We start from the raw sequence: 20,066 nt of genomic DNA, 5'->3' as shown, positions 1-20,066 counted from the left end.
CTCCTTCATGTTTAGGGGTTAATGTCACTTTCCCTGACCAGTGTCAGGTCATCAATCTCCGGGGATTCTTGCCGCCTGTTCCCGGTGTGAAAACCTTATTGGGCCAATTTGTGAACTGATGCACCGTCAGTGGATAAATATTGAATGCTGGGAGATGTTTTTCCGGAGGTGAGGAGAGGATGATGCTATAATCTAACCCCCTTCCTCCTCATCCTTAGCACGTAGTCTGGTGGATTTCACTTTTCATTTCTCTCTCTCACACACACACACACACACCCGTCCTCCCTGACGCACCCTGACATCCAGGAGACTCCATCCATCCCAGCGCACTGCACAGGAGCGAGGATACATCAGACCTTCAGCTTTCATGTAATTCATATTATATGATCCAATTTTAGATTTTAAAAAGCGTACAATTTAGGGGGGAGAAACGGGTTGTAGAAATGTTTGCTTGCGCCTGATTTGAATTTTTCCACCGGATAACCGTTTTCACGATGCCAAAGCCAGGAACAATCCGGCTGTGATGAGATAGACGCTTCAATAAAAAGGTCAGTTTTATGTTATGTATTCTCATTTCTTGGGGGGGGGGATTGAAAAGCGCTTAAACTGATTCTTTGTGCATTGCTTAAAATGCACGAGTTGTAAGCGACCTGCATGCATGTTTTTCTGCTTATCAGTGCAGTTTAGCAGCAGTACCGTCCACTGAATACAAATCATCAGCGACAGGCTAATTAATGAGCAGCTTCCCTCCCAGCTTGCTTCGTCCATCCGAATATTTACCCTTTGTCCTCACCCTTTTACCGCTGTGTCCTTTAGCTTTTCTGAACCCAACAGCAGGCCACCATATCCCAGTTTGCTGTTGTGTACACACGATGAAATAAAGCTATGTACACACCTGCATGGAGACAATGGCTGCCACTATCGCTTCAAAGGAACCTGCCTCCATCTGCCATGCCTTTGTATTCTGCGTGTCATTGAGACCTGCTTTTATTTTCCTTGGAAAAGGTCATCTGTATTTTAATGAGTTCTGAATACACTTTAGGGCTTATTTACAGTGAATAACGTGCGTATCTTTTTTTTTTTTTTAATTATTAAATATGTTTGCAGTTTACCAATATAAGAAGGGATTCAATTTGAGGATAAATGCCATCTGATATCAAAGTGGATTATGATGATACCGACTCCATATCCAGAGTGTAAATATGCAAAATAAGAATTTATGTAGAGACTAGGCTATATAAGGGGGATGGGGGAGGATTTGTTATTCCTTAGCTTTACCAGCTAGGGAAATGTAACACCAGCACTATAATACTGGGAAACACGCTGATAATCAGTAAACAGACTTCCACATGTAAAGTAGGTGGAGTTCCTTCGTGATCTACTACAGCAGAATTGTTGCCAGAAAACTTAACATGCATACTTGTATGTTTTATATTTCTGTCAAGATGCAGTATAAAGTTAATATCCACAAGGTGAATAAACAAGATGAAGAGTTGAATCAATAAAAAAAGATAATCATTGTCTGCTTGTGCAGAAAATTGTACTGCAACACAGTCAACAATCATCACAGACGAGACAAAAACGAGTATATAAAATTCCATTAATCATATAACCTCATGAACCTTGTTCAGACTGTCCAACCAAACCAGTTTATTTGAAAAAGCAGACCAAAAGGACACTGTATTTAATTTCAAAGTGGATTCAAACCACATTTGCAGGTCTGAAGCATGATTATAATCTCATCTGGCCAGATGTGTGCCTGTGTCATTCTCACCCTGACACACAACGACAGTACAGAATCCAGGGCGAAGGCAGTAATGACTGGAATCAACGCTGATACTAGCAGATGGCTATGGAGGACAACAGTGCATGGACAAATGCCAAAATAAATTGTCTGCTAGCACTTTGGAGGGAGGCCTTTGTACAAACTAACTTGGAAGTAAGCTGTTGTTGCAAAGCTGCGTCACAGGTTTAGCTTAGTAGTTTCAAAGGATGACTTTGTTGCCACAGTAACTAATGCAGGTACCTTGGTGATGGTTGGATACAGAATTCCCATTGATCATGCCTACCAGGGCTTAACTCGAGATTGGATTTTTCCTGCAACCTGAACCTATCCGTTGTTTTAGCTTCAATGTGGAAAACTAAGAGGATACAAATAACTGATTTTGTGACCAGAATTGAATGGGTTCTTCTTTTGCTCATGCTTAAAATCTCCACCAAGTTTCACAAGTAGTTTTTGCATAATCTTGATAAGTGACAAACTGTAGTGATTACATGCTTATAGAATTATGAAAGCAAAGGAATAGAATTTTATTGAGTATTGTCTTCAAATTGCAGAACACACCTCTGTAAACTTGTGCACAGTTTTTGATCATTTTTAATCATCATTGTTTGTTGAGGCAAATCTCCCATTTCTCATCTGTTTTCCCACTAAACGAATATTTGCATGATCCCCAAGCACAATCCAAGGAGGAAGCTTTGTTTCTAACTGGCTAAACTTTCTGGCCCTTCAGGTGTTACTACAGGCAGCACAAAACAGGACTGAATCACAAACGGAGGTTTAATTTTGCTGTCAGTATGGCTGTAAACATGATGCCAGCCCCAACCATTTGGCCAGGGGAAGAACAACCATCCCTGCTGGATCAGGAGGGCTCTCTGTCGGGCCAAGCGCCTGTCTCTGTGCCATGCCCACCAGACACAGGTGAACAACTCCTCCACAGCAGCAGCAGCCCGACTGGCACGAGACCCCCCCGCAGCAAATCCAGAGGAGAGCTAGTTATAGTCATCAACGAGAAACTGAAGAACAGTAAGTACCTCGGTCTGACTTTGAATCGAGGCAGTGGGTGGGTGGAACCTGGGTCATGCAGCTGCTTAGTCAGCTTGCTCAGGGAAAGTCAAATCCCACTGCATGAATGAGCTCCCAGGAGAGTACACACACCCCCCACACACACACATTTACCTTTAGCTTGTCCTTCTCATCCTTCACGTGCAGGTAACGGGATCCATTCGGCACCTACAGAGAGCACCTCTCCAGTCATCTCCTCCCCTCCCAGAAGACAACACTCAATCTCCTACCCTCACCACGGCAAGACCAGGAAGGGCAGCAGGGCGGGCTCTATTGGATACACCGCCTTCTCACCCAGACCATCAATCTCTCGTCATTCCAGCATTGCCACAAACCCACCCTTGGACCGGACCAAGGTCAAAGACTACCTCCTCCTATCTGTACTGGCCTGCTTCTGTCCGGTCTGGCCCATCAACATTGTTGGATTTGTCTACTCCATCATGGTAAGGACAGGACAGCTCATACTTGGTAAAACATGCATTTGTACTAAAACCAAAGTTAACAGGTTATGTATCTTCTCCCTCAGTCCAAGAACAGTTTGGAGCAGGGGAACCTGGATGGTGCTGTGCGTCTTGGACGTGTGGCAAAGATGCTCTCCGTGGTGTCACTAGTAGGAGGGACGATCATTATCATCGCCTGCATTGTCAACCTAGCCAGTGAGTGTCCCAAATCTGACCTTTAAACCCTAACCACACCTCTTTACCCCATGTGTAACTATGCACAGCTGATTCTGTCCTCTGAACACCTCTCTTGTGATTTCCTTTGCTCAAAAACCTGCAACTGTCTCTATTTTGTTACATGGTATTTAGTACTGTTAGTCTAGTTTGACCATAATCACTGTTACTACTTTCATCTGTGTTTGCACCATATTGCTCTAGTCTCGGTGTCTGCATGCATCTTTATACACTGCAACACGTTAGCTGTTATATAGACTGCAAGAAGTGTAATAATGGGCTCTTTTGTGTCCAACTCACATCTACAGTTTCCAAACATTTTTTTGCAGCTGTAACCAACTGCATGCCTCAGTTTACCTGTGGAGTGGTATGTGTTTGTTTTACCCTGTTTGCTTGTACCACATGTGAAATCTTGTTCCTGTACCATATGTATACTATGCATGTCAGTGTGAGTTGTTCACAAGCTCACAAGCTGAATAAATGTAATTGTACCTTTCAATAAAGGGATTCTGATAACAGATCAGTGATTATTTCAGTGACTTGCATAGAAAAAAAAACTAGTGTTTGTCTTGCACTGCAGTGTGTATTCAAACAAAACAATGAAAGTTCAAGTCAGTTAAATTGTTGTTTCACCCTCCATTCCATTTAGTTCAAGCAGATATTTATCTGTACCTCTGAGTTGCAGCCAGTTGGGTCTCATTAAGCCAAGAGACATCTTAATTAGCCCAAGAGCAGTTGTAGCTGCAACTTGAGTCCAAGACCTCTGGGACTCAGCAATCCTTGTTTTTCTGATTATGTAACTGTCCTCTGTGGTCTGTGAAAGTTTATGCATCCATATTAAGTTGCAGAATATATAGCTCTAACTAATACACTTCCTTTTCTTTTTTAGTAAATGTGAAAACCTGAGTTTCATCCCAGGATAAAACTGGATAAGGCAACTCACCGTCTGGCCCCACACCTGCACCACCATCTTTACCGCCTAGTCATTACCTGGATGTGTGACAAATATGCACCCAATATACAGTGCTTACTCATATTTCTGTGATCTATATACAATTCCTTTTTTGCTAATGGAAGAAAAAAAAAACATATGCAAATGCTGCTCCTCTTAGCCTGCGGTGGGGAGGGAGTTGTCTGTCTGATGTTAAATGGAAAAGAGAGTACACAGGCTAATCGGTCCCTCCCTTTTCTGGCCAACACATTCAATTTCTAAGAATGACGCAAGCCCTTTGAGAATGCTATCACTACCCACAAAAACTGCTGCACTAGAAAATAGTGAGGACAGTGGAGGTGGTTACAGGCTCCCAGCATCAGCTCCACATGCAAGCCCCATCAAAATGTCTGCCAAGCCCACCCCTCACTGCACCAACAACAGGACGCATCAGCCTGCCGTTAAATCCCCTCAGACACTCACGGAGAGGCCGTGGGATTTGCATTGCTTTGGAATCAAACAGCAGAAATTCACCCATTCCCCCTCACAGAGAAGAAACACTTTGAACCACACTAGGTCCTCTTGTTTCAGACTGTCCTTTGTGACTTTCACAACTCCACCGTGCCCTACATCTTGTGTTTGAGAGAGAGAGTGTACGGGTGGCAAAAGAGGATGAAAGAGAGGCTTACCAAGGACTAGCTATGGGTGCTAAAATGGAAGGGATTACGGAAAGTCTCGCACAGAAGGCACAGTCATCACTGCAAGGAAAAATATGTGCCAAATAAAAAGAATTTAGAGGGGAAGTTTCCTGCTTTGTTAAGACCCAACTCTGATCCCAGAGGAACATGAAATGTGATTAGACTTTCTTGCAACTTTACTGTGTATCTGCTCTACACCACTGACCACTGTGAGCTGGGAAAATATTGATTAAAAACAAAACAAAAAAACAGCCTACTGTAGCAGAATGCATTAATTTTACATTGAAGCCAGTTAAGCTGCATCATCTATATGTAACTTAACTTTTGATAATGTTTTTAAAAGATCATTTTGAAAGAAATTGATTTCCTAACATGATGCTCTTTAAGTGATACACCTGACAGATGAAGCTAGAGTTATGAGTGTGTGTGGGCATCACTATTTGATTAACAAATTCAATAGCTTGTTATTGCCGCCAGAGATGTGGCTATAACCTCAGTTTTCCATCCACAGGTGCTTTCAAACCAGACACATTGTGGCGTTCCTGTCCCTTGAAAAGCTTTTATGTATACCCGTTTCCTTGTGTAAACAACAAAATGACCTTTTGATGGCTGATTTATAAAACACTGGTTCAGAAATGACCCTGTGGGTGAGAAATTTAGGTAGCACTATGGTAGCATTAGCGTGGATAACTAGTTTTAAATCCTCGTTTGTTATGATTGTTATATTCTCTCCTATTTGTCTTTGATTTACCTCTGAACTTTATCTACCTGTGATTCTCACTGTGATCTGAAACGTCTGGGTTATCAAGACCAGATAAAATGATTTACTGTGTCCTGAATTTTCAGTCATGTACAAACATGGCTCCAGAGTCTCACCATGGGGTTTTCTGTAATTATTAATATGGTATTCCTTTCTTTCTTATAATGTAAATTCAATTGTAATCAACAATTGTATGTATTCTGCAGATATAAATATCAATATTGTGATAATTCTCTAGTTAATATGAGTTAGTATTATGTAGTCACGATCTAACGTAGACACAGGCACTGTCAGCTAGTTTTTTGACAGTCATTGTATTCTCAGCGGGCTTCTATAATCTATGTGGTTATTGGCATGTTGTTGATTTTTATTCATGTATGATTATAGTAAATTGCGAAGGTAAGCCGGGACTTGGAATATTATACTTCTGCAGTACATTCATAATAAAGACACAATGCATGTGACATGTTTTCGGTGTTGTGTTGCGAAGATAATGTGCACCAGTACCAGCAGCAGAGTGAAGTGTCCAAGTGAGATTCACAGAGCTTAGCCAACTAAGGAGAGATTGTGTTTTGCAATTAAGCACATGAGAGTAGAAAAAAAGGGTGGGGTGAGTATTAGTGGGTGTATTTCTCAGGAGTGTGTGTTTAAGCTGCAGTGATGCAAAGCGCCTGCTGTTGGCAGGCAGTGGAGCAGAGACAGCAGGAAGAGCAAAATGCTGAAGGGAGCGGCTCAGAGCCAAGGAAACACACACTGATGGGCTGTAATGAGGGCTTAAGTCTCAGATGAGTTCAGCAAAAATCAAAGCAAAAAATATCCCTCATTAGGTTTCTAAAGCCTAAAGACGACATTTCCAGTAGGTGCCTAGGCATTTCTTTTTCATAATCCCAACAAGAGCCCTGAACAGACTACAATGTTCTGAAAAAGAAATATTTTTAGTAAAAGTACAGGTCTTTATGTGTATGTAGTGTAGTAGATACAGTAAATATGTAAAAAGTTGACAAATACTTAAATAAGCATGATAGTAAAGTCTTAAAGCAACCTTGCTGTGTTATGTTGGAGTTAAATGCTAACTGCTAGAGCTAACAGAGAAAATGTTGCCATGGTGGCAGTTGCTAGCTATTATTAAACACTGAACTATCTAGATCACATCCTGAGAGGGATGCAAAAGTTCTTATCAAATTTTACCACAGTAGTTGCGTTTACATTTGATTTATTATTACAAAACCAAACTCCAGGTAGGCACATGAATTCATAAGATTAATCATTTAGGTTAGTGGTTCCCAGCCTGGGTTCCCAATTTTTGTCCATGCCCTGTGTGGCTTAGTGAGGTCAGTGAGCAAGTGGAGCAACAAGCTTTTATTTATTTTATTTTTTATAAACCAGAATCAGTAGTTGGTACTGTCAAAAAGATCCACAGACATTGGAGAATTTCAAAGAGTAAACAGGGATCTAAACCTAAAGCTAAAAAGCTGCTCAGTATTGGAAAAAAATTGTGGTCATAGCTTTTTGGTAGTTGCATTAAGTGGGTCTTTAAGGAAAAAGTTGAGAACCACTGATCTAGATTACATTAATGTAGAAAAATATCCGACAGCAGTCCATTCTGTTTAAGGTGAGATCTTGTATTTCACTCCATAATAAGATTGTGATCAAACAATCACGTTTTCCCAAGAACAAAGTAACACCAGAGCAGCTGCTGTAGTGGGCATGAGCAAAAGAAAAAAAAAACAACAACAAAAAAAAACTCCAAGCTTGTGAAAAGTGTCCAGTTGCAGCTCTTCCTTAGCAAGCAAAAAGAGAAACTAATGTTATATAAGACAAAAGTTTAAATGACAAATTTATGACAGCAAGAAGATATAATGACAATAATGAGATACAAAACAACCAAAATGTGACACACATTTGCTTCAAATAGATGTAATGGCTACAAACTATTGTAAATGTGACACACAAATAAAAAATTGTACAAACTGAATGTTAAGACCTACTAGGAGATTGTGAAATTGTTAGTATGACATAAAATACCCATGAAATGATTTGTTCCTACTAAATAGACAGAATGGGACATAACTGAGCACTGATGTAAAACCATCTACATGAAGGCAAAAGCATTTCAAGACAGACATCAAATGACTAAACTGAGACCAGAAATGCCGTCCATTTTCCATAGCTGCTTATTCCAATACAGGGTTGCAGGAGCCAATCCCAGCAGCTTCCAGGTGAGAGGCAGGATGCACCCTGGACAGGTCGCCAGTCTATGGCCAATACAGACAAACAACCACTCATAATGACTCCTAGGGAGAATATAAAGTGAACGGTTAACCTAATATGCATGTCAGAAAACCAAAACATATACAGGGAGAACATATAAACTCCAAACAGAAAGGCCCCTCCCCCAGCCAAGGCTCAAACCAGGAACCTTCTTGTGAGGCGAAGGTGCTAACTGTCCAGTCCTGCCCAAAAATGAATAAATAGAAAAAAGGAGAGAGATGTAATGTAAGCTTTAAATTCAGATTTAAACACAAAAGCTAGAAGCATTCAGAGAGCGCAGACCCCTGCCAAGGGGTTTTATTTATTTATTTATTTATTTATTTATTTATTTATTTATTTATTGCCAATGATTGTGGGCATTTATTTTAGCTAGAAGCTCTACTGGCTAAATGATCCCTATCGCTCCATAAAAAAGAGTCAATTAAAAAAATTTCTTGACTTAGCCGGCTCACCCCCAAAATCTAATCACTTGTTTCTTCTTCCATTTCTGAAATTTCCTCAAATTTCATTAAAATCACAAAAATAACTTTTAAAATAATGTTGCAAACAGACAAACCAGACATTGGCAGAGGTAATAATAATTAATGATCACAAATTACACAGAAAAAAACGTGAAATCCCAAAAAAAACTACTTAAAATAATACATAAAATTACAAGATTTTAAATTTGCCAAAGAGAGAAATGTCACACAAAATGATCCCAAATAATTAACTAAAATTGGGCAACAAAACAATCAAAATGGGGTCATTATCTCCCAAAAGACAGAAAAAAACAAAAAACAAACAAAAAAACAAAACAAAAAAGAAAGAAGCAAAGTGGTTCAAAAACATCAGCAACATATACAGACAACAAATCACATCTTTATGATTTGTGTCTGTTTTGTGAGTATCTTCACTATACAATAAGTGTGTGCGTGGGGGGGTCACACATGTCTGTGCTCAGAGGCTTTATGTCATATAAGGCGAAAAAGGAAACATCGCCAGGAAATTGTGATTTTAAAGTTCATTACTTTCTGTCTGTTGGCATAACAAGTTGTGCAAGTGATGAAAAGTTTGTTCTGTTGGAATAATGAACACAAAGGCCGTGTCACACATGTTAAAATGTTTGTGCTCACTAAGGGGAAAAACCAACAACTCTGTCAGAAACACAACTGCACTCCAAACATCTGACAACAGCAATTCTCTGTCACCTGTGCTGACATTTTGACAGCTAAAGGCATTTTTCTTTGTGCTCAGCTAATTTAACAGTTTGTTTACATTACAGCTGTGCTCATAAAGGGATCACTATACCGAACAGAATCACATCCAGATGCAGTAAGTGGGTCAGAGATTATCCTGCTCGGCCACATAAACAGGGAGGCTGTGAGTCAGCTTGTGTGGATGCATCACGGTGGTCTTGTTGACAGTCTGCATAGGAAATAAGTAAGCTGTGTGGACACCACTCCCTTCATTTACAGAGCAAATCAGAACAGAAAAGTAGTCAGTCAATGCTCAGATGGGTCACTGCAGATGGTGGCAGTAAAATTTATTGTTTTTGAAGCTCATTAAGCGAAGACAAAAAAAAATCTATCACCTTTAATCATCAGTCTGCATGAGAGGTTTAATCTGACAGGAAGTCTGCCATGTTTGTTGAGGTGTTCAGGTTCAGCTGCTGAATCATCCACTCAGTTTCTGTCTGTGAAGCTCATTTATACTGACAGTAACTCGGATCTGACACGTGCCAAATGAGGAGTCATGGCATTGTTTGCTGTGAAAAGAGGTCAAACATATGTGAAGACATTTCCCAGCATATTATTAGGAGGGTTCACAATTTGTATAATGTTATATTTGTAAAATTCTTTGACGAACACAATTAAACCCATTAGCTGTGTTGGAAGTGCTTTAATTGTTCCTTTTCACCCCAAAGATTTTAAAGAAAGGTTGTCATGGTTCACATTATAAATACCCTGAAACTGAACAGTTGAACATTAGTAATAGAATAATTTACTCCCAGTTAAATGAACTTGAATAGATTTCCAGAGGGGGAAAATGTCATTTTGCTCTGATGTTTTCCAACATAATTAGTCATTTTTCAGCTGACACGATTAATAATTAATGCAACACATCAACAGTGCATAATTTGGCATAAAGTTCTGCTTCTCAATAACCGTAAATTAAGAAGCAAATGAATTAATAATTTATATTTCTAATCATTTCACAGCATTTGTGTCATTTGACTACATCTAATATCATGTATGGCTGTTTGACATAAAACTGTGCAACAGAGGGCAGCACAAGCTGCGTTCTGTCTGTTTGTCAGGTGTTGGTCTGAGCATCACATCTGATCCATATCACAGATTGCACAGATAGCATGAGCAACAAAGATCAGTGTGTTGACCCACTTACCGTGACATCCACTGCATTTAAAAGGAACTGTTGTGATGCTTACTCATGCACGCCATGAAGATCACAGACTGGAATGATGTGCTTGTTTGGGACACTCTTGTTTCTTGATGGAAGGGGTCTGACCAAATTAGCAACATGGAGTATTTAACACATTAATGTGACACAAAATAGAGTAATTTCCATTATTCTCATGTGATATATCCCCTGGAGGCCATGAAGGAAAGTTTAATGATTCAAACCAATTACTGTCTTCATCAGTCATATTTTTCTATCTCTTTTTAATGCTTGGTTTTAAAGCAGTGCTTCAAATTCTCTTGTTAATTATTCTAAGCCAAGAATGTACAATATGAAAAGCTTGTTAACAGTTAACAGTCATGTCTAAACAGCCAGCAGTTTCTTCTAAAAGATACACAACCATGGGATCCATGCATTTTATTCATTTACCCAATTTTAAGTGAGCACATTTGATATCAACAGTGATGCTTAATTGAAATGTTATTGGATCATTTGGCTGATGTTTGACCTGTTATTAATATACCCTTCACCCCTGCCATTCTTCAGCATCCCCCCTAGTGCTTGTAACCTTTCACGACAACCTCAGCTAGGTGGCAATAAATCACTCATCATTGCTTTATAATTAAAACTCATCAGAAGAGTGGAAGCTCAGCTCTGCCCCTACTAGCTGAATCATCATCTTTATGCTTCCATCTCTGCTTTTAGTTTTTCTACTGTGGTTTCATACTGCAGGGTCTCTAAATCCTTTTTAGAGCATCAAATAGTTGCTCTTATTATTTGGGATGAATTGTTTATTCCAGTCAGAAGAAACATGTTGCCTACAAAGAGGACAGAATTTGGTTTAAAACAACGTTCATGGCTTTACAGAAATCAACTAAACCTGCAGATTTGAAATCAATCCGCAAACACAGCTGCTCCTGTTATTTTAACAGCAACCTGTCAACATTGCTGGGAGGTGCTACTGTATGTTGTGACATTTGTTTTGTCAGTTTGGAGTTGCAGCTAGGGATAACCTTCAGGGAACATGCCCTCAAAGTTCCCCCATGGTTATTTTGTGAAACCAGCTAGGACTCAAACCTGAAACCTTCAGAAACCAATTTCCAGAGGTTGCAGAGCTGGTTCTGTGAACCTCAGCAAACACTTGCAAAATGATCCATTCATCTCGACAGATGTTATTATAGCAACATTTCAACATTGATTATTTGATTTTAATAATAATTTGATTACTGATCTACTGATTTAGTAGATGATAAAGTAAAAAAAATCCACTTTCCTTCATGACATGCTGGAGATTATATTTTTATGTAAAAACATTGCAATGTCTATATTATTCTTTTAGAACATTTAATCACAAGTCAGTTCAATGCAGTAACATGGAAAGACATTAGATGAGTAAAACATTGTGATTACAGTATGTAAGCACACAGAGAAGAATAAGCATGTACACATACACTTGTGTTTACATTCATTCATACTGTGCATACACACAACATACTTAAGGAACAACTGAAATACAATTTTAATTAATACAACAGCACTTAGAGAAAACTGTGCAAGAAGCTGAGATACAAGTGTACATCCCCATGCATAGACTGTGCAAATAACCTAATATCTCATGCTCTCGTTACATCTAAATACTTTTCCTTATCCATCTGCATATGAACTAAACAAAAGTCTTTTGAGTCTCAAAAGTTTTTAGAGTAGACTGACTTTGAATATTTAGTCAGTCGATTTATTAACGTTTATTTATTTATTTAATTGATTGCTTTTAAAACTTATTTAGGGACCAGATTACCTTCTGAATGAGTTTACACACTCTAACAGAGGAAGCTATTCAGTGGTGAAAATGATGTTTGAGCAAAGTCAGGAACAAACAGTGACTAAGATGAAACAGTAGGAGCCTTCTCTCATTTCGCACAGAGCTTCTTTCCCGCTCAGGATGCAAGAAAAAATGCACAATAATCACAAACTGTACAGCTGCAGTGAGATTCATGTGTTTCTCCTCCTCTATTTAAAATTTAGACTGAGTCTCTGACACAACACCCGTGACTCTGCTTCTGAGTCAAGCAGTCGGCTCGCAATGAGCCTCACAGTATGAGGCTGTCTCCATTCAAACTTCCGGATGCAATGAGTAATGGTGTGTTTATAAAAACATGCTGATGCATCAGCTCTGATCGCTGACCTGCCTTTAAAATGGAACAAGAAAAAAGTTAAACAGAGCTCACTCAAAGCAATAGAAACAATTTTTATTAACAATTTCATTTGCTTTAGATTGAGATCAACTTTAGATTTGCCGAAACTACTGGGAAAGTGAACGAGTGAGCAAAAGAAGAGCTTTTTTTTTATACATGAATTATTAAAAAAAGTAGCTTAAGTGTAAGTATAGCAATAGATGTGTTGTTTATACTGTTATTTTTTTTAGTTAGAGTAGGGTCAAGAGGAGGGGAGTGGGACTCAATGTCCATTTAGCTTGTGTGTGAGAGAATATGATGAGGTGTGTGTGCATAGATTTTTTTTTTTGTGTGATAATCTTTGGGTGTGGTTGTGCTTTTATTATTTGAACAGCTGTTTTATCATGTAAAATGTCATTTTATTTGTATTAATAACAAAAAATAGCGTCTTATTTGCTTATTATATCAAATTCATACCATTCTTACATTTTTGGGAATGTCTATTTCCTTATAATAAAATGTACGAATAAATGAAATTGAGACAACTGCTTGCGGATAAACAGTCCATTTCAAAATGATTCAGATGATTTTCCTTTGTTTTTTTTTCTGTTTTAAGTTTCTTTCTCTTGTGTCTTTTTTTTAAACAAGTGCAGGATTATTTCTGCTCACCTTACATTCAGAGAAGAGGTTGCAGCTGCAGATCCAGAAGGCTAGGTGGCAGTGTTGGCTTTATTGAGTTGCCACTGAGCTGAGAAACATCAGAGATTCACAAAGCCCACTTTGGAACCAGAGTACGTTATAATACAAATTTAACAACACACACAATAAGTGCATGAGTGTTTTATATATAAAATGAAAAGGAAGAAATCATGCACATCTCCCAAAAGACAAATATCAAAAACAAGTGAAACACCATATATATTTACATATAAACAACACTTATTTTCAGCATCTTTTGTTTACCTCATAGTTAATGGAAACCAGGGTAAAGCAGCAGCAGATATAGAGAGTTACCAGACAATATTGATCTCTATACACCATCTGTAATTCATCTGAGGTAAACAAAGCCATTTGGTGCAGCAGACTATAGCCACACCTTCTCAAAAAACAATGTCGCTGTGAAACCTTTCTGTTAATTACATCACTGTCCTCTTCTTTACAAATGATGCTTTATGGAGTAAAATCACGTCAACATCAACTTGTCCTTAACAGGTAACTGACACAGTGATAACAGAGCTGATACTTGAAACGACTGCGAACAATACAAAATCAAATAAAAATCTCTTCACTTTATCAAAGCAACACACCTGAAGAGAACTGGAAACAACACAATGAAGAACGTGTTGTTCCGCAGCAGAGCCTGGCTCCATTAACACCAAACATGCAAACAACTCACACAAAGCACTAACATGAAAAGAGCCAATTTTCTTATCAGGCTGTGCTATCTGCAGGCGATCCAATGACAGTCGGATCAATAGATGTAAAATGTCTGACAGTGTTAAGACCACTTGGAAATCTCCGGAAGCATCAGGGAAAACATTATTGCAAAGGAGAAGTTTTGTGCGCTGTATGACAGATGTTCATTATCGTGGATTTTTAATGTCAGAAGTTAATGAAAATAACTGAATTTGTTGAAAGCAAACAAACCTGATATAAGGGATGACGTGAAAGTCAAACTGCAGAATGATTAAACCTCCTCCCTCATCACACATATGTGCAGAATTTCAGTTTGTTTTGTTCAATAAAACCTGTCCAGTTTGGAGCAGCGCAGAGGTGCATTTATTCTGACATTAAATTCCTAAAAAGGGACAAAAAATTCCTATGAATATTAATAAGCTTATTCTCATAGTTTGTGCTCTTTGGTGGGAACAGCTTACCAGATTTGAATTCAATGTGGGTATGGTGTTATGAATCACAAACCCATTTAATGACACATAGTAAGTAGGATATAAATCCATCACAGTCATGCAGAAAAACTTTCAAGCATGCGATGAAACATCTTCCATCCCGGGTCTTCAGGTTGTCCCTCAAGCCTCAGAATCGAGGAAGGATGCTCGGATCATTCCTGGAGCATAGATCCAGGCAACTCGTTGGTCAGAGTGTGCCAGCGCTCCACCTTCTTGCCCTTGTTCTTCAGACAGTCTATCCAGTGCTGCAGAGTTTCTCCCTGTGAGTGACACCCTAAGGACACACCCCCTATACCAGAACAGAGATGGAGAAGCGACAGGTTTGAGTAAAAAGAAAAAAAAGGGACAATAAATATAAGACCAATAAATGTTTCAAAAAGACCATATTTAGGCTCAAATTACTGTTAATGCCACATATGCATTGAGAGTAGTGTTGGTGTTCTTCACAGTAGCTACAACCTCCACCTTTTCTGTCTATAGAAAATCCTGTTGCTGGCTTGTTTAGTTACAGTATTATTTTATCAACAGTGACTGCTTATTTTATAAATGTTTATGTTGGCAGCATTAATTTGATGCAAATAAGATAACTACATCAGAATGAACTGCATTGATTTTCCTTGACATTCACTGGCAACTTTATTAGATATGCCTGTTCGATTGCTTGTTAACATAAATAGCCGATCAGTCACATGGCAGCAACTTCATGCATTGTTAAGATGGCTTGCTGAAGTTCAAAGCAAGCATCAGAATAGGAAAAAAAGGGGATTTAAGTGACTTTGAACATGGCATGGTGGTTGGTGCCAGATGGACTGTTTGAGTATTTCAGAAACTGCTGATCTACTGGGGTTTTCCACACACAACCATCTCTAAGGAATAGTCTAAAAAAGAGATAAACATGCTCAGATGGCTTGTTGATTTTAGGGGTCAAAGCAGGCTGGTTCAAGATGATGGAAAGAGTAACTCAAGTATAGCAACCACTTGTTATAATGAAGGTATGCAGAGAATACCATCTCTGAATAAACAATCTAGAATCTTGAGGCAGATGAGCTACTGCTGCAAAACACCATACCAGGTGTCACTGCTGCCGGCTAAGAACTTGAACCGAGGCTACAATTTGCACAGACTCATCGAAGTTGAACAGTAGAAGATTGGAACAATGTTGTCTGGTCTGATAAGTACTCAGACGGTAGAGTCAGAATTTGACATAAACAATGTGAAAGCATGGATCCATCCTGCCGGCTGGCATTGGTGAAGTGGTATAGGGGATATTTTCTTGGCCCATTTCAACAGTACCAACTGAGTATCGGTTTAACAGCACAGCCTACCTTAGTATTGTAACCATGTCCATCCCTTAATGACCACAGTGTCTCCATCTTGTGATGGCTGCTTCCAACAGGATACTGCTCCATGTCACAAAGCTCAAATCGTTTCAAACTGGCATCTTGAACATGACAATGAATTCACTGTTATCCAGTGGCCTGCACAGTCACTAGATCCCCATCCAATAGAGCACCTTTGAGCTGTGGTGGAATGGGAGATTCTCATCATGGATGTGCAGCCAACAAATCATGTGAATCTGTCATGTGAATATGGAGCAAATCCTCTGAGGAATGTTTCAAACACCTTGTTAAATCTATGCCAGAAAGAATGAAGGCAGTTCTGAAAACAAAAAGGGATCTAGCAGTACCTAATAAACTGGCCAGTGAGTGTAATTTTGTCTTAATATTTGAAAGGGTCCATATATATTCAAATCATGTTGCCAAATATTACAACTTATTGTAGAAATGGTTAGTTTAAAATGTTCTCACACTGAAAGTGATTTACTCCTGTCCCAATGTCATGTTTACAACTTCAAATACTAAAGAGAGTTCCGACTGGATGAGTTTAAGGGGAGCAAGTGGAAATTACAAATTAAACTTTAACAAGTCGAGTTGCCCTCTTCAACTTCCCCTGACAGGCTGCATGCTGTGAGTGGATCCCCTGTGGCCCCATTTAAAATGGACATGGGCATTCACTATTAGTTTCACCACATCCCATTAATAACCTTCAATTGTGTTGAGGTACTCATCAAAATGAATTACCTGAGCATAAAAACATACTTGCATACATGCTTTTGTTTATATCTAAAAATAGATAAATAGTCGCCCTGTATTATATTAAAATATAGTGTCTCTTTCATTAAAATTACTGAACCTTTTTGCAAAAGCACAGTTATATTTTTGTGGCCTATTTTTCAAGGTTTTCACTCTCAGTAGAAACTATTTAGACTGGTGCATGGTGCTGCTGACTTGGATGGTTTTTTGCTGATGTTATCTTTTTATAGGATTTCTATAATAAAATTGAAAAATACTTCATCTTTAGGCACTATGCAAAAAGGATGTCAAAATATCTTTGGCAACATCTGCCATGGGCAAGCTCCTGGGAAAGAAACCGTCCAGCTAATGCATGATCCAAACATACCCCGGAGGAAAGCTGTCTGTGTTTGGGGTGTCAACTCACCTATGAAGTCATTGGACCTTCCCAGGTCATAGTCCCACACTGTGACCTCCAGAGTCTTGGTGGCTAATTCAGAGAAGGAAATTTCATAGAAGAACTCCTGGGTGGAAACAATGAAGTCAAAAGATCACATCAAACAAATAATTTGCTCCTTTCTTATGGCATTCTCAAATATTCTCTAAAACCGTGGAAGGTAATCATGAACAAACTGTAAAAATGGAAAGAAAAAAAGTCTGCCAAGATTTGCAGGTAGTGTTGTGCTACTTATTTTTACAGGTGTGAAAGAGCTAACTGTCTTCTCATTAGACCATTTACAGTCTAGTTTCCCAGGTTGCCATTACTGTCTGACTATATTGTCCATGCAACTCATTAGAAAAAGGATCTTCTCACAGCCAGCCTCCCTCCCCTCTATTCAAATGATTTTGTCCCCTCTGATGTCTTTAGTAGAGTCACTTTTGTGACTGATCAACTGGCCATCTGTGAACATATGTCTTGTGCAGGGCCTTTGCATGCACAATGTCCAGTCTTTTCCCCAAAATAATTGTCCACAAAACGGATACTATGCTTGTTCATGCACAGGATAATTTACTTGATAACAAGTTTCTGGTCAGATGAGCTTGACTGTCCGTTAGGTCTGTTAAGTGTGCCAAGGGACTACAGATAAAAATGAGCTCATTTTCTAACTCTGGTACATTTACATTTTAAAATCCAAATTGTGATGTCAATTAATGTGCATTGTCCCTTTTAAAATAAAATGAATAAAACAATAGTGCATCTCATGCACACACACAAAGACATGGACATTACCTCATTAAATTCAGGGTTGAGAGTCTTTTTTATGACTGCTGTTTTATGCTTGGATTTTTTCTGAACGTCTGGCTTCAGATACCTGAGAGAAAAGAATGTGATATTATCATGTAAGAGTCTGATATTATAATGACACAGCACTGCAGAATAGAATAGTAAAGGGAAACTGCAAATGCTGAAGGTAAAGGTCAGAGCATGGTCATAAGTGGACAAAGCAATTACATAAGAAATAGTACAAATGACACATTTACTGATTCTACCTGCAGTTTTCCTTGTTTTGTTCTTAAAGAAGCATTCATAAGAAGCAATGTTTGTTCAGGGATTAAATTACTTATGAGTCAGGAAAATAAAGTTTTCTAGTGTGGAAATAAAGTCAATTTAATGTTTAAAATTTTAAATAAATGAGGCTCTATGGGTCCTTTAACTCTCCAATTTTACTGGAAAGATCAGGAAAAGTTGGAAATATGAATGGGATAATAACTAACAGTAGCCTGGCTAATAGAATAGCTAACAGTAGCTATTGGTTTAGCCCACAAACTGCTACTCATGCTCTGTCCAAAGATAGACATAGTAAAATCGCAATTATTAATTTGGGTTTAAAACCATTTATGACATGCTTATTAGTGAAATATTCAACTATGAATAACAAGCTAAAGACTCAGTTGTTTAAGGAGCATTTCTGCACTTAGCTTAACTCTTCTATTCAACAGAATGAGTTAGAAAGATTTGTCCAGCTCTTTGGCTCAACCAAGAAGAAGAAGAAGCTGTGTGCACTTATGCCCAAGTTGATATTGTTTGATGAAATCGTGATCTTGCATTCAAACAAAATGACTTACACAAAACTAAAAAAAAAAAAATAAAATTATATTCACTGCCTCTTGCAATAAAAGACAGCACCTGGGTCCAACTGGACTCACAGCAGTCTGACTACCACTTATGCCCAAGTTGATATTGATTGATGAAATCATGATCTTGCATTCAAACAAAATGACTTACAAAAAACTAAAAAAATAAAAAATAAAAAAAAATTATGTGCACTGCCTCTTGCACTACATGACAGCACCTGGGTCCAACTGGACTCACAACCATCTGACTACCACTTAGTTATGATGTCCCATCTTGTTTGAATTCTTGCTTGTTTTGTTCTTACTCTCAAATGTAAGTCGCTTTAGATAAAAGTGTCTGCTAAATGTAGAATAGAAACCTTCAGGAAAACCAAGCTAGTCCTCTGCTTTCCAGTATTTGTGCTAAGCTATGCTAGCTAGGTGTAGCTTCTTATTTACTGAGAATCTTGTCCTTTTTTAACGTAAAGCTATTCTGTTTCTCAAAATAATTCTACAACTTTACACCAATTAAACAGCCTGCATGGGATATTAAACAGACATTATAAATCTTATTTAATCTAATTATCAATCCTCTCAAGGCTTATTGTATTATATGTGAAACTAACCCTGAGTAAGACCTAATCAGTAACAGCTCAGATTGAAGTAGCTCAGCATCCCTTCCCAGCCTGCCATTAAATTCTCAAGATATTTTAAAGCCAGCTGGAAGGAGTTTGGCAAAATCTCTGTTCACATTTGCTTTCCACCCACCACCCACAGCTCGGAGCGCGTATGTTCCCACACGCTCTCAGACACAACAAAGCATCTGGGAAGAGGCTTCTGCCAAAGGGCAAAGATATGCGCTTGCATCTAAAATGAAACAGGGTGCGTGATGTACAGTATATCACTGTGAATGTGTGAGAGATAGATAGGTGCGTAGGTTTTGATGATGTTGGAAGGGGGATAAGAAAACTTGATGTATGAAGGGAAAGGAGAAATATGTGCTGAAATGAGGCAAGCATGGTGCCATAACTATCTTTATGTGTAATACATTATACTGTATGCAATGTTTTATACCAGTGGTTCCCAACCTATTTTCCTTAGGGACCACCTTCATGCAAATACTAAAAAGCCATAGACCCCTTGTCCATGACTTTTTATGTCCCAAAATTGTGGACTTTGATCACAGTGGCTCTGAATGTTCAAAGCCTCTGGGACCCTGTGCTCTGAGGTGCCCCAAACCCCACGTTGGGAACCATCGCTTTATACCGTGTTATGGTATACT

The 20,066-nt window shown here is 38.7% G+C and overlaps 2 protein-coding genes across 4 annotated transcripts in view; one reads left to right on the top strand and one right to left on the bottom strand.

Moving 5' to 3' along the window:
- Positions 1-73: 73 nt before the first annotated feature.
- On the top strand, positions 74-6,372 carry prrt2 (proline-rich transmembrane protein 2). Of its 3 annotated transcripts, XM_041974177.1 has the most exons (5): positions 76-548; positions 2,514-2,806; positions 2,993-3,288; positions 3,372-3,501; positions 4,409-6,372. In XM_041974177.1, exons 2-5 carry the CDS (start codon positions 2,578-2,580, stop codon positions 4,423-4,425), a joined length of 672 nt encoding a protein of 223 aa, XP_041830111.1. In that variant the 5' UTR covers positions 76-548; positions 2,514-2,577; the 3' UTR covers positions 4,426-6,372. The 3 variants fall into 3 exon arrangements, with proteins under 3 accessions (XP_041830109.1, XP_041830111.1, XP_041830110.1); XM_041974175.1 differs by lacking the exon at positions 4,409-6,372 and having other exon boundaries at positions 74-548; positions 3,372-4,032; XM_041974176.1 differs by lacking the exons at positions 76-548; positions 4,409-6,372 and adding an exon at positions 1,719-1,939 and having other exon boundaries at positions 3,372-4,032.
- Positions 6,373-13,526: 7,154 nt separating this feature from the next.
- LOC121632971 (double C2-like domain-containing protein alpha) overlaps positions 13,527-20,066 on the bottom strand; it is a 29,852-nt gene continuing 23,312 nt past the window's right edge. The window contains exons 9-12 of the mRNA XM_041974813.1: positions 17,961-18,042; positions 17,157-17,253; positions 14,428-14,946; positions 13,527-14,397 (exon numbers count right to left, since the gene is read on the bottom strand). Coding sequence (XP_041830747.1) covers positions 14,810-14,946; positions 17,157-17,253; positions 17,961-18,042 — 316 coding nt within the window. The 3' untranslated portion in view covers positions 13,527-14,397; positions 14,428-14,809. The remainder of the gene's footprint in view (positions 14,398-14,427; positions 14,947-17,156; positions 17,254-17,960; positions 18,043-20,066) is intronic.

This window comes from Melanotaenia boesemani, chromosome 21 (genome assembly GCF_017639745.1).
Source record: "Melanotaenia boesemani isolate fMelBoe1 chromosome 21, fMelBoe1.pri, whole genome shotgun sequence".
Lineage (NCBI taxonomy): Eukaryota > Metazoa > Chordata > Actinopteri > Atheriniformes > Melanotaeniidae > Melanotaenia > Melanotaenia boesemani.
Note: the sequence above shows the minus strand (reverse complement) of the source record. Positions and strands in the feature narration are given on the sequence as shown.